Source organism: Lissotriton helveticus, chromosome 1_1 (assembly GCF_964261635.1).
Source record: "Lissotriton helveticus chromosome 1_1, aLisHel1.1, whole genome shotgun sequence".
NCBI lineage: Eukaryota > Metazoa > Chordata > Amphibia > Caudata > Salamandridae > Lissotriton > Lissotriton helveticus.
Window position 1 is genome coordinate 279,828,952 of NC_136057.1, and position 13,197 is coordinate 279,842,148.

General features: G+C 42.0%; 1 protein-coding gene across 1 annotated transcript in view; it reads left to right on the forward strand.

Annotated features, from left to right (window-relative positions):
• The window catches only part of LOC144769367 (uncharacterized), a 235,124-nt gene that overhangs the window by 113,370 nt on the left and 108,557 nt on the right, over positions 1–13,197 (forward strand). Inside the window, exons 5-8 of the mRNA XM_078653424.1 lie at positions 5,170–5,281; positions 8,977–9,083; positions 10,198–10,324; positions 11,077–11,197. Coding sequence (XP_078509550.1) covers positions 5,170–5,281; positions 8,977–9,083; positions 10,198–10,324; positions 11,077–11,197 — 467 coding nt within the window. The remainder of the gene's footprint in view (positions 1–5,169; positions 5,282–8,976; positions 9,084–10,197; positions 10,325–11,076; positions 11,198–13,197) is intronic.

Consider the following 13,197-nt stretch of genomic DNA (forward strand, 5'->3'; position numbering starts at 1 on the left):
CGACCTGATAAAATGCTGGATACAGGATCATTGCTGTCCTCGACATTAGTTGTTCTTTTTTTCATTCTTTTGTTCCGGTTGGAATTTGTTGAGAAAACACAAAAAAAATGCAAAACAAAAAAAACAGTTTTTAGAACTACCTTCACTGGTCAAAGAAAGAACTATATTTCTATGTTAGTGTGTAAAAGTTTGTCAGAATGAATGTGTAGTTCATAAATGAATGAATGAATATATTACTAGTGTATGGAGAATGTGAAAGTGCAGAGCTATAAGGAAGTGCTACAGCATAAATCTATAAGGTGTTTACCTATAGTATACTGTAGTATGTGCGAAGCACTTGAATGTAACATATGTACACTAGCCCTGCGTATATGTTAGAAGTCTATGCTTCAATTTGCGCTGCTGGTGAAACTGCCTGGGTGAATTTGTATGTGTTAGGGGCGGATTTACAATCCCCTTGTGCCTCTTTTACACAGCCGTTGCGTCATTTTTGTGACACAGCGGTGGTGCAAAAGATGTGCCATGGTGTGTGCTATTAACAATGTAACGCATCTGGAGGGTGCATTAAATTGTAAAGTCCTGCGCCAGAAGAGGCTTTCCTGTGCAGAAGGGGGTGCAGCAACACCTCCTAAAAGTGACTGAGTGAAATGTATAACATTTCATTCAGTCACTTATGAGCTTAAGCTGCGTCAAAACCTTGCACATGTTTGAAGCAGGTGTAAGGATTGATACAGCTTTGTGAGCATAGGGCCCCAGAGCATTGCTGGAGTTGTGTTATACTTGCAACCGAAGTCAAGCAATAAATAATCCAAAAATTACTTTGCAATTTAGTTTTGTTATTATTTTATAATAAGAATATGAAATATAATCTAAAAAAATTAAATACATATAAATATTTATATTAAAAATATAAGAAATTAGTGTAAAAAGAAAGACATAATAAATATTACATTTATAATTTATCTTTTACAAAACCTTTGAAATTCACTGAAAAAACCATAGGTTTCACACACATTATAGTTAGGAATTAGCATTTAAAAAACCATGCAAATTCATTGAAAAACCCTAATTTTCACACGTTATAGTTAGCTGAACATTTCTCTCATACAAAACCTTTGAAATTCCTCCGTTATAGTTAGGTTAGCTAACTATAACTTGCGCGCCCGCAATGCACTGCTGATGACGTCACATATAACATCATTCATGATATGGTCAGTGACATCACTCATGACATCACTGATGATATCTCAAATGTCCTGTCATGAGTATCCCCAAATCGCTCCAGTGTAAAACTTCAAAAACAAAATGCATAAATGGCGGCTATTTTGTAAGTAGACCCAATGTAGTAGCACCAAGGCATAAGTTGGGAGGCCACAGGCATTCCAGCATGAAACCCTATTGGTTATTCAAAATAATGATTAATATTAAGATACAGTACATAAATCATAATTTCTAAATTAAAGCAACATACTCTTTCTAAAGTAAAATAAATTGTCTATCAATCTGTCCATCTCCCTTGCATTTTACCGGTTGCCTCAGATGTGTGAATACTAAAATCTAGTAAATGTAATTGCAGAAAACAATACGTAAATAGAAAACCAGGGATAAAAACGAAAACAAAAATATAAAATTCATATATCAGTGTCATATTACGACAGAAAATAATACCTACTTGTTCAAAATGAGCATCAGAGGACTGTATGTATTGGCCAATGACCATAGAAATATATACTTAATCTGCAAATTATGCCTCAGTGGACCAGGTCCATCAACATAACTTACAATAAGATATAACCCCATATTGTAATGCAAATTTAAACCCAAATTGAATACAGGAAGCAAAAACAAAAATGAAGTAAAGAAATCTTTTCCTTAGCTTTAGAATAAACTCTGCCCTTATTTTCACCAATTCCACTAGCCCTGCGTAACATGAAAAAAATGATTCTACACATTATAAAAACACACTTGCACAAGCAATATAAGAAGGAAGGAACAGCAGGTCATCAATTAAACAATACCGTACAAGCAGAAAAAAATATCAGCAAAGAATTCTACGTAATTGGACATTCAGTTCCCCATCAATGTTCAACCTAATAGGGGCTTTACTATCTAGTTCAAGGATGTACCTGGATTTCAGACGTCTGAACAAATGTGTTTTTTCACCCCCTCTTTTTGTGTATAATAGTCTGTCATTAGCATAAATGTTTAGCCACAGGATAGTGTTTATCATCATGATTAATGAATCAAAGATTTTCCAATTTTTTTTTTACTGGGTGAATCGTCCTGCCCACATAAATTACTCACTAGCGCAGAATAAAACATAAACCACAACATATAAATGCAAGTAAGATGTGTGTCAGTGGTTCTCTTCACACCCCGGAGAGGTGAATAGTACTTGCTGATGCTTGTGTTATTTTTGCAAGCTTTGCAGTGTTTATATATGAAGAAACCCACTCTAGTATTCTGTGAGGGACAGATGGTACTGATTGCAGTCTTGCTGAGTCTATCTTTCAAGTCCCTCCCTCTTCCATATGTCACTCAAGGATAATCTTCAACAACCAAACTATCGTCACTCATCAGAATTTGCAAGTGCTTCCCTAGAATATGTCGCACATTCCTGGCCTTATGGTTGTAGATAGTGATGAATCTCAAGGTACTTGAATTTGAGGCTGAGGTGACTGGCCTGGAGATTAGCAATTCTTTGCTGTGAACCTGCTGTACCCGGGTAACCCCTCTCTTTAAATTTTGCTAGCATGTTGTTGCATTCCTGTTTGGAAGCTTCTTCCATGCTACAATTCCAACAGGCCTGTAAGAGTTAACCATATGGAATGCTGTATATAAGTTCCCTGGGGTGACTACTCTGGGCATGTAAGAGTGTTGACTGCCATGGCCTTTCTGAACAATCTAGTAGTTAGCCTGTTGTTTTCTACCTCTACTGGTTTAAGAACTCAATATCTGCTTTACTTGTGTGGCTAGTGAATTTGTGATTCAAGTTATTGGCATTGAGCTTCTACACAAAGCTTCTCCACAAATTTCGTGGCTTCGAAGTTGCTGCATTTCCTCACCACAAATAAATCATCAATCTATCGTATCCAAGTGACCATGTGAGAATTAAATTATTCCAGGGCACTGACCAAATGTTCTTCCCACCAATCCAAAAAGAGGTTGGCAAAACTTGGGGCGAAACAAGCGCCCATCGCAATGCCCTGGACAGGCCTAAAATACTTGTCAGCAAACACAAAGAAATTGTTATACAGGCAAAACCAAATCATTTCTACAATCATTTCAGTATGGAAAAGAAATTACACAGATCTCAAGGAAAGGAAAAGCCTGCATGCATGAATCCCATCTTCCTGGCTAATGCTAATATGTAGACTGCCTACATCTAGGCTAAGCAACAAATGATCATCCTCACAATATATGTCATCGATACAGGCGAGAAGATCTCGACTGTCCTCAATGTAAGATGGTTAATGGTTAAAGCAGTGTCAAACAGATGACGGAAATAATCAATATACTTTGAAGTATTCTCAACAGACACTTCCTAGAGGAATGTATTGGCCTACCTCGGAGGTTGATAGCATCCTTATGAATCTTAGGGAGCAGATAGAAAAGGGGAATTTTAGGGTTTTCGCCATACAGAAATGTGGATTCCTCCAATTCAATAAGCCCACGCTCTCTCCACTTAATTAGTTTGTCATGGTATCACATTATTTTGTACCATCTCAACACTTTTTGTTGTTCAATTGGTTGTAACCTTCCTTCAGATACATATCTTTGGATAAGATGGCCAAATTGCCACCTTTATCTAATGGCCTGATAACATTACTGGCATCTGTCTGTAGGTTCCTAATAGCCTGTCTTTCACTCTGAGTCAGGTTGTCACCTTGCCATTTACTTGTTTAAGACAATTTCTTGAAGTCTTGTACCTCAACTTTTTCAAAAGTATCGATAGCATAATGGGAAATGGTAGAAATGAAAGACGAATTGGCCTTAAATTCATTAAGACAACTCTGATCCAAATTGATACCCATACATGCTAAATTGAAGAATGTATCCCCTGTGTTCGCACTCTCCTGGTCCAATTGTGTTAAAGTAATCAATACATCAACATCACTGATGCTAAGATTGCTTGTGCTGCCTACCCGAGTCTTTGAGGTGGGATAATCACCCCTTATGTGTACCAGTTGTGTAATTTGAATAATAAAGATCAATGCTTTTCTGAGCATAATTGAATGTGTTCGTGGGACAGAAATATAAACCTAATTTCAATACTTTTAATTAGTTCTGGTTAATGTTCGATAAGAGAAATTGACCACATTGGTGGTTTTGTCCATTGCTGTCCCGATGTTGTTCCCATTGGGGCATGTTTTTTGTTGTGCCTTCCTCTTCCTGTTTTCTGCTGCCTGTGCCTTTACCTCTCCCTCTGCCTCCTCTCCTTTTCCCCCTGTCTTTTTGCCATTGTTATAGATATTTCTCCTGGTTTATTAATCTGAATTCCTCCCAAATATTTTGACTTTTGATAGATCTTTAATCCAACTGCCATGTGGCTCCTTCTTCCGATAGATTGCTCTCACTGTATTCACTGTTAGATTCACTACCCATGCTCACGTGTTCTTTATCTGATTGAGCCTTATTCTGTAGCATTCTCTTGTCCTTGTTCAAGGTATCATATTTTCTACTAAAAGTGAATACCATCCCCATTTGACAATCTTTTTTGATCTCTCTAAACTCCCTCTGTTTCTTGATTTTGATATCTCTTCTAACTTATTCACTCTTTTAATAATTTCCCTTATAAAATTTTACCAAGGATTCTTTACTTTCAAGTTGTTGTAATTCCAGCATTAAGGTGGCAATTTCTTCCATGATCTCATTTTGTTCCCACTATGCATATTTAATCAAAACTTTCAGCATTACATTAGAAAGGTGTTCAGCATTCATACATATATATGTTAATATCTTTCTTTTGATGTGCAAGCCTGTACTGGTGAATATACTGGTACAAGGTTTTGTCTGTGATTTGTATATCTGCCACGAGGACCATGCTCCAACTTGTCCAGTGGTAACCTATAGAAGGTGTGGGTCTTTGTAAGCTGGCTGTTGACATCAACAAACCTTATGGATGCAGGAATTTATCAATCTGCTGGTTCTGCTTTATTTCCCCAACAGCGCCTTTCTGGAGGGACCACCGTATCGGGGACAATCATAGCTGCACACAAAGCTGGAATCAACATCTTTGTGACAGGCGGAATTGGAGGAGTCCATCGTGGTGCGGCGACAAGTAAGAGCTGTTTTTGCCCTTCTTTCATGTAGCTGACCGTCAAAACAATATTCCTCTCTTTAACATTCTCTCAATCCAATTTCTGACTATCTATGACATGAGGATGGAGTCTTACTTGCTCGATGTGGATGCACTTATTGGGGAGGGTAGAACACTGTGAAAGGAGTGAGACAGGTGTTAAGACTGCAGAAAAAAACAAGCTGTTGGAAAAAGTCAGGTTGACTTTTTTAGAGTCTGGATTGCCACATGCTGAGGAGGAAACTAGACCTGGGTGAAAACTCCACCTCGCTACGCAGAGTTCCGCAAGTGGCAGAATGTGTTACGTCATGCCGTTCACACTGATTTTTCACGCCGGGTGTATGTCCTGCTCTGTAAAATCAGCAGGAACGGCACCACATGCAGCACAAGAGGGTGCTGCTTCTTTCTGCCACTTGAGTAGAGTTTCTACTCGAGCGGCAGCTTCCTCAATATGAACTGAAGGTTTATTAACGTGAGCGGTAGCGACCATATGCGACCACCCGCGTAGAGAAATGTCGGTGGGAGGTGGTCTGGAGTAAGATTTTCCTTGCTCTTGCTCGGCAACTTTACATTGGCGAGCACACAGAAGGGAAAAAACTCCCATCCGGTGAGTTTTTCAGAACTCTGCGCACTGCGATGACTGGGAAAAGCTCCGCAAACTGATCAGAATGTCACACCCAGGCTTAGAGGACACGTCTATGGGGCAATATGATTACAGATTTCCTTTCTGGGGAAGGCAAAGAGCAGTTTGGTGGCAGGGGACGTTTGCTGGGAGGCGATCACCTGCTAGGTGAATATACTCTTTTTCTGGTGAAGGAACTGACACATTCACAAAAGAAACTGTAAGGGAAATTGAGAGAGAATATGGAGAGGATTCTTCTAGGAATAGGTGCATTTCTGTGTGATGTCAAGTCAAGTGCTTGTGCAAGGCTCTAGCGTGGGATGCTAACATAGGAATGAATGGAGGTGGGCTAATCATTTGATGGTGATGGAGAGCCACTTGATAAAAGAGGGAGAGTTACTTGATAGTGAAGTGAAAGTTAGTTGGCCTGTGGATGAAATTCAGCAGCACAATATTCTCTTTGTGGATGGAGCATTATCACCAATCTCCCGGCTCCCCAAAACTGTTTTTGAGGTCCGAGATGGAGGTTGACTCATAGCAATGAACAGGCACATATCTGCACCTTTAAGCATGCCTTTGAATGGACACAGACCATCGAAGGAAATAAACAGTAATTGCTTTGCGAGAAAGACAGTCATGTACTGGAAAACTGAGAACTCACCTAGGAGAAACATGGTAGTCATTTGAAGGAATGGGAATTTGTGTAGTTGGAGAAAAACCTCTTGTACATGAGCTGTGTTTCTCCTATAGAGATGGTTGTTCATCCTCTGGGCAAATGGGCTTTCTTCTTTGTCTATTCACCTCCTTGAGAATGGCAATTTTCACAGGCTTATATGAACACAGGCAGTAAACTATTATTGTTGAATCTCATTGAGTTCAATGGCAGATTTTTAACTTTGCAATTTAGATCTTGAAATAATTAAATACAGCTGCTCACAACTTTTGGGATGTGGTTTGGTTTGTGGGCATTCCTAGGTGGATCTACCTGCAAATGTTGATAAACACTCGCAAACTCCTGTCCTGTGGGCAATCACCAATGATTAGTGCTAGTTTACCTTCCAAGAAAACATATGCAAATGTACTGCTGGTGACAGCAGGACTACATGCATTTCCATGCTGGAAACAGGGAATGAATGCCCCCAATAATCCACAGAGCTTTAGGTATAGAAGAATAAGTGTTTTAGGTAGATGCTCCCTTTGCTCAGTAGTACACCTGTTGGGATGGATTAAATCTACTTACTTCTGATGAGAAGGCTTGGATTTGCCCAAACATCGCCACCATTTCTCCCCATCTTTGCCAGCTAATTCCACTTCAGCTTTAGACCACTATGGGAGTATTTCAATGCATTTTAATCCTTGATGCCCTACTGACCTATGTATGCGATTGACATAAAAAGAATTTCCCCAGAATGCATAATCACATCATGGGCACAAGCCTCAAGGGTTAAGGCGGGTGTCCCTCCAAGGTCTTACAAAAAAACTAGAGACACTATCTGGCACTGGTGCCATGGGCACCCTGACTGTCAAGGGGTTAATACATTTGGCGTGCTCTGTAACAGGTATTGGGTCTTACTTGCTGGTGTGGGAAATTGCTCAATTGGTTGACTATAGCATGGGACTCAATTCTGATCATGCCACTTCTGGTCACCGGAGTGGTTTCCTTGCCCCAAGCTGTCCACCCTAACGTTCTGAGCCTCCTGCTCATCCTCTTCACTCTCTGACCATTCTCTGTGCACATAAAGTACCACACCTGTTTTACCCCTCTTCCTTGTTTTTTTTTTTAACAGAGTTTTATATAGCGCGAACTTGACCCGAATCTGGTATCAGAGAGCTTTACATAGCACCAGTTGCATTACATGAGGACACATTCATATTTTTTGTTAGGCAGGGGAGATTAAGTGATTTGTCCAGAATCACAGGATGTTCAGCGTCATTGCCGAGACTCGAACCCAGTTCCCCAGATTCGAGGTCGACCGCCCCCACTGTTAGGCCAACTCCTCTTCCTTCCTCGCTACCATAACGCCTCTTGCCATGGAAAGGTACTTGGATTTATCTCCATTTCTGTGAGACTTTGCACCGTCCTTCCTCCCCATCCTGATGGCTGAAACCTGCTCTGCATTATTGGCTGGTCACAAATTTGAATCCCAGCAAGGTCGACTCCTCCTTCCATCCTCCTGAAGGTTGGTAAATTGTGTACTATACATTTGGTAATAGTAACATGTTCAAGACAGCTCCTAGAAACAGCAGAATAGTAGTATGACATGCCATAAAAAACGGATGTATGACATGACAACGCGGGCTTTAACCCCTCGCTCCATTACGACGCTGCTTTTACAACGCAAGTCGTTACAACGACTTGTGCAGTAGGCGCTGGATAGTGGAATAGTTTAATTTTCTATTCCAACTCCAGCCCACGTTACAGTAGGGAAGGTGTTGGAATAGAAAATTAAACTATTCCTTTCCCAACAGCGCCCTCCAGCGCAAGTCATTGTAATGACTTGCGTTGTAAAAGCAGCGTCGTAATGGCAGCGCGGGGTAAAGCCCGCGTTGTCATGGCTGCTTACCATAAAAAAACACAGGCTATTATTACCTTGTGATATTGAGCTCTTTCCTCCTGCTTACACTTCCTCTATCCTACGTTATTCCTCCTCATTCCATTTGGAGTCTGCTTATTTCTTCTTTCCGCCTCCTACTTTTATTCACTGTGTACAGCATAGTCTAAACTGATATATGTATTTCAGAGTACAGGAAATAGTACTACAGGAGTACTCTCTTACGTACTCTTTCATGCCTTCTTGAATCGGTCCCCAAATACCCAACTGCATCTTAGTAGGAGTGCAAAGAGGACTCAATCCTCTCTGTGTGTACTAAAAGCAGATGACCATTGTATTTCCACTTTAGATGTTTGGGGGCCAAGTCGCAAAGCTATGTAGGAGCGTGTTAAAGGGTGCTTTACTTACCCCAAAATGCCATTGCGTCTAGGCCCCTTGGATCCTAGATGAGAAGTGGTCCATCTGCAGCTCACCGCCACACTTGTGTTTTGTGTACTCTGCAGGCATGGACGTCAGTGCGGACCTCACTGAACTGGGCCGGAGTCCTGTCGCTGTGGTGTCCGCAGGCGTGAAGTCCATTTTGGACATTGGCCGCACTCTGGAATACCTGGTAGGTGCTAAAGAAAGAGGTCACTGGTTCAGGTCTTGTTGGCTTCCATCACATTTATTGTTTAGGGCCTTTTACAAATATAATATAAAAAGTGAATAAAATGCATATGAAGTTAGGGCTGAGGCATTTATAACACCTCTGGCTACGATGGGTGCTTTGAGGCTTAACACCTAGGCATTTATTTATAAACCACAAATATTTATGATTTATTGCTGCTGCCAAGACCACTGCATAGGCATATGTGATTGTTGGCCCCGAATAACACTGGTTTGTTCGAATGGGACATTAGACTCCAGGCACCCAGGGTCTAAAGTCGACAACTTGGCCAGGAGGTCGCATCTGCCCTTGCTTCATGTATGAACAGCTATTTCTGTATTTCTCCAACTATTGTGCTCTCAAATTTTGACTTTCAGGACCAAAACCGCTCCATAGTACTCTAATGGTTCTTAGAGAAGTACTTCCCGAGTGATGTAAAATACTATCAGAGTTCAGTCTCACAATCCAGATCATTGTGCTACCTTTTACTCACTGAATAACTGAGTGAGACATGCAGCCATAAGAGTCCAGAATATAAACTGTTTAATAGATGCTGCAGGTAGACAAAGGAAAAAGGCTAATCATGAATACAAAACACCTGTTGGGTGCTGAGATGTTTCAAGTTGTTTTTATGGGGATATTTGTCTCTTTTTCAATAATGTCTTTGATGGTGGATCAGTGTGATTCTGAAGACCTGTGTGGTGACAATAAACATATGAGTTATTCATTCTTCTGGTGAATGGTACCTTGTGTGTGATCTCCTTGAGTCTTGTTCAGATGCAGCCCCGTCTGGTGTCAGCATTTTACTCCGAATATCTTTGAATAGCCCCATTGGGACCACAGACGTGTCGAAGCGACATGTCCTATGGGCAAGGACGCATGTACATCCCTCTCAGCATCTGGCTAGCTTTGTAAGTCCTTATGGGGTGCATAAGTAGTGTGGTTGAAGTGAAGCATGCCTGTACCTTCCAGAAAAGTACGCACATTTTACAATGCTGGGCACAAAGTTTTCGAAAGGAAATAGCATTCAAGACAAATTGCAATAATTGTCTGTAAAATCAACTTTCTGTTTTTACAGGAAACACAAGGGGTGTGTGTAGCTTCCTTTGGAGGTTCACATGAGTTTCCAGCATTCTTCTCCCCCAACAGTGGCTTCCAAGCCCCCTTCACGGTCAAGGATGACAAAGAGGCAGCTCAGCTCATTGGTAAGTTCAGATAGAACTAAGGGCTGGTGTCCATAGGTGTGCAGACTGTGGGGTATATTTATCAATCTTTCACGCAGCACAACGCAGCAAGCCACCTTCATGGTCAGGTCAAGGATGATAAAAAAGTGTGGCTCACTGGTTGAAGAAGTGTGGCTCACTGGTTGAAGAAGTGTGGCTCACTGGTTAGAGGCGGCAGACCGGTAAGCAGAGAACGGCCCGGGACCAGGGTTTGATTCCCGACGTGGCAGGGTCGTGGACCAGGGTCAGCGGACTCGATAATTCTCGCCTCGGTGCCTACTCTAGTCAGAAACCACACTCGGCAACTCTGGGCATCAGCTTGCCTCATCTTCACAACGGCCCCCCCAGACCGCCGGGGATGCTTGGTCGCACCTTAGAGATACCCATCAGGGACCATCACTCAGGGTGAGCCAGGACGGGTTCCCCAGCGGTCGAAGCGTGGAGATACTCCTCCGGGAGTCGATTCCTAGCGCTATATAAACCCACAATTAAATTAAATTAAAGACGCAGCTTAGCTCATTGGTAACTCCAGAAAGAATTAAGGGCAGGCGTTCATATGTGTGCAGACTGTGTGCATTAACCAGCTCAACTGTATGAGTGCCAGCTCAGAGTTTGTGCAAACACAATTTAGGATTTCCTCAAATGTGCACATGCCTGACTCTCCCCAGCATGCATGAAGGTGCACCCCTTGATGTACCAGCCTGATCCTAATGTTGGTCTTTCCCCCTCTTTAGCAAGTGCCCTGGAGTTGGGCCTGGGAAGCGGAGTACTGATCGCCGTGCCAATCCCTGCAGAGGCGGCTGCATCAGGACAAGAGGTAGAAGAGGCTGTGCAACAAGCTCTGAGTGAAGCCAGGTGAGGACCATACACCTACATGTTTCTCCTCTTTATTCCTTCGTGCTTGGCCTCCCCCACTATACCTACAAAGCTTGTTTTCACCCACCTCTCCTCATGTTCCGCCTTCTCGCTATACCCATTTCTTCTAATTTTCACTTTCCCTAATTGTTCTCCAGATTCTTGGCTTTATTGCCTGCTTCTTTTCTCACGTTCTTTCTCTCTTCCTTAATCCCTCTCGCTGCCTGCTTCCTCCCTCCATTTCTTATCTTCACTCTGTTTTCCTCTGTTCCTGCTCTCTTCTTTCTCATTTTTCTTTTCCAGTTCTCTATTCTTCTTTCTCTACATCTTGGTATATCTTTCTTTACATTATCCTCTTTCATTCTCTCCCTCAACCTTTCTCTTTATTTTCGAACCCACCCCATTTTACTCACTTTACTATTTTCCTCACCTCTGTTAATTCTCGCTCCTTCGCTCACATTTATTTTCTTCCTCCGCTCTACAGCTTACTCTCCCTTTATGTCTTTTTTTCATCTCTCTATTTTTCTTTGACGCTCTCTCTGTCTTGTGGTTGGTGAGTGCTTCTAAAGAATGCTGAAACTGCCCTATGAAATGTACTGCAGTCCTGCAGGTCTTGATTCCTATCCAGGTATGTTGTCATCTTTAGAAACACAATTTCCTCAATTCAGATTAGTCGCATTTATGCTTCTACTGGTACTAACTTTAAGGCAGCCTCCCTTCACAATACTGCTGATGCTCTCAGCGTTCTGGATGGAGGAGGCGTGCCACTTCTCAACCCTATTCGATCCTCCAGAAGTCTTTGATGTGGTCGATCATGGGGACCACTTCCCATGCCAGTGGATGGAATAGGTGTGCCACCTCCTAACCCTATTCGATCCCCCAGAAGTCTTTGAGGTGGTCGATCATGGTCTCCACTTTGCATGCAGGTGGATAAAAGGAGTGTGCCGCCTTCCAACCCTATTACATCTCCTAGAAGTCTTTGATGTGGTCAATCATGGGTACCACTTCCCATGTAGGTGGATGGAGGAGGTGTTCCGCCTCCCAACCCTATTAGATCTCCTAGAAGTACTTGATGCAGTCGATCACGGGCTCCACTTTCCGTGCAGGGTCTGAAGCGGGAACACTACTTTTCTGGCCAGATGTAGGTTGTCAAACTTGAATCCCCTAGATGTCCCCACACCTGTGTCATGTGCCCAAATATGTCAGTCAATCCTATATCTACCTGGAGCTTATGCAGAGGGTGGGTGTGGGGGCAGAGGGGGTCACTGGATGGGGTTGACTTCTCTGCCAACTGCTAAGCCAACCCTGTTCAGTTAAACATTGAAGAACTTCTCCTGATATCTTGTATTTGAGTGGCTGTGGTGATGCAAAGAGAGTCGGATAACTTTGTCTCATCTTTAACTGAATCCATCAAAAACGGACTCTTCTTTTTTTTTTTTTCCTCATCTGAGACATCCTTGGGCATTGGAAGAATCCTTTTTCCGCCATACCTTCTATCGTTTCTTAGTGCCTTGATCTCTCTGGATGACCTTTTTGCACTTTATAAGTTTTCATTAACTTTTTTCTAGTTCAGTTCTAACTTCCTGCTTTAGATTTGAATGGAACCTCTTATATCTTGGTATCAGGAGGTAGGTTCCCTGGATTTGTCCATGACTGAGTCATCATTTTCAGTAACAATCCCCTTTGATTAAAAATTTTAGCAACATTGATTGCATTTTTGGGAACACTACTTATTGCCTCGACAAGTTCAAGCCGAGTTCAAGGCTTTATGCTTTACCTAAGCCTCCCTCCAACTTGAGGGACAAACTGAACTGCTCTGGGGGCCCCCCACAGTGTCTAGCTCTACTGCGGGTGATTTCACTGACCAGTAAGGTCAAAACTCGCAATTGGGCATTTTAATATATTCAGTTCCTTCATCAGATCTTCAACTCCCTCCCTCTTTAGTTCTATTGAACAGTAAAAACATCTTTGGTAAAAAGAGCATGGTGCAATCCACTCTT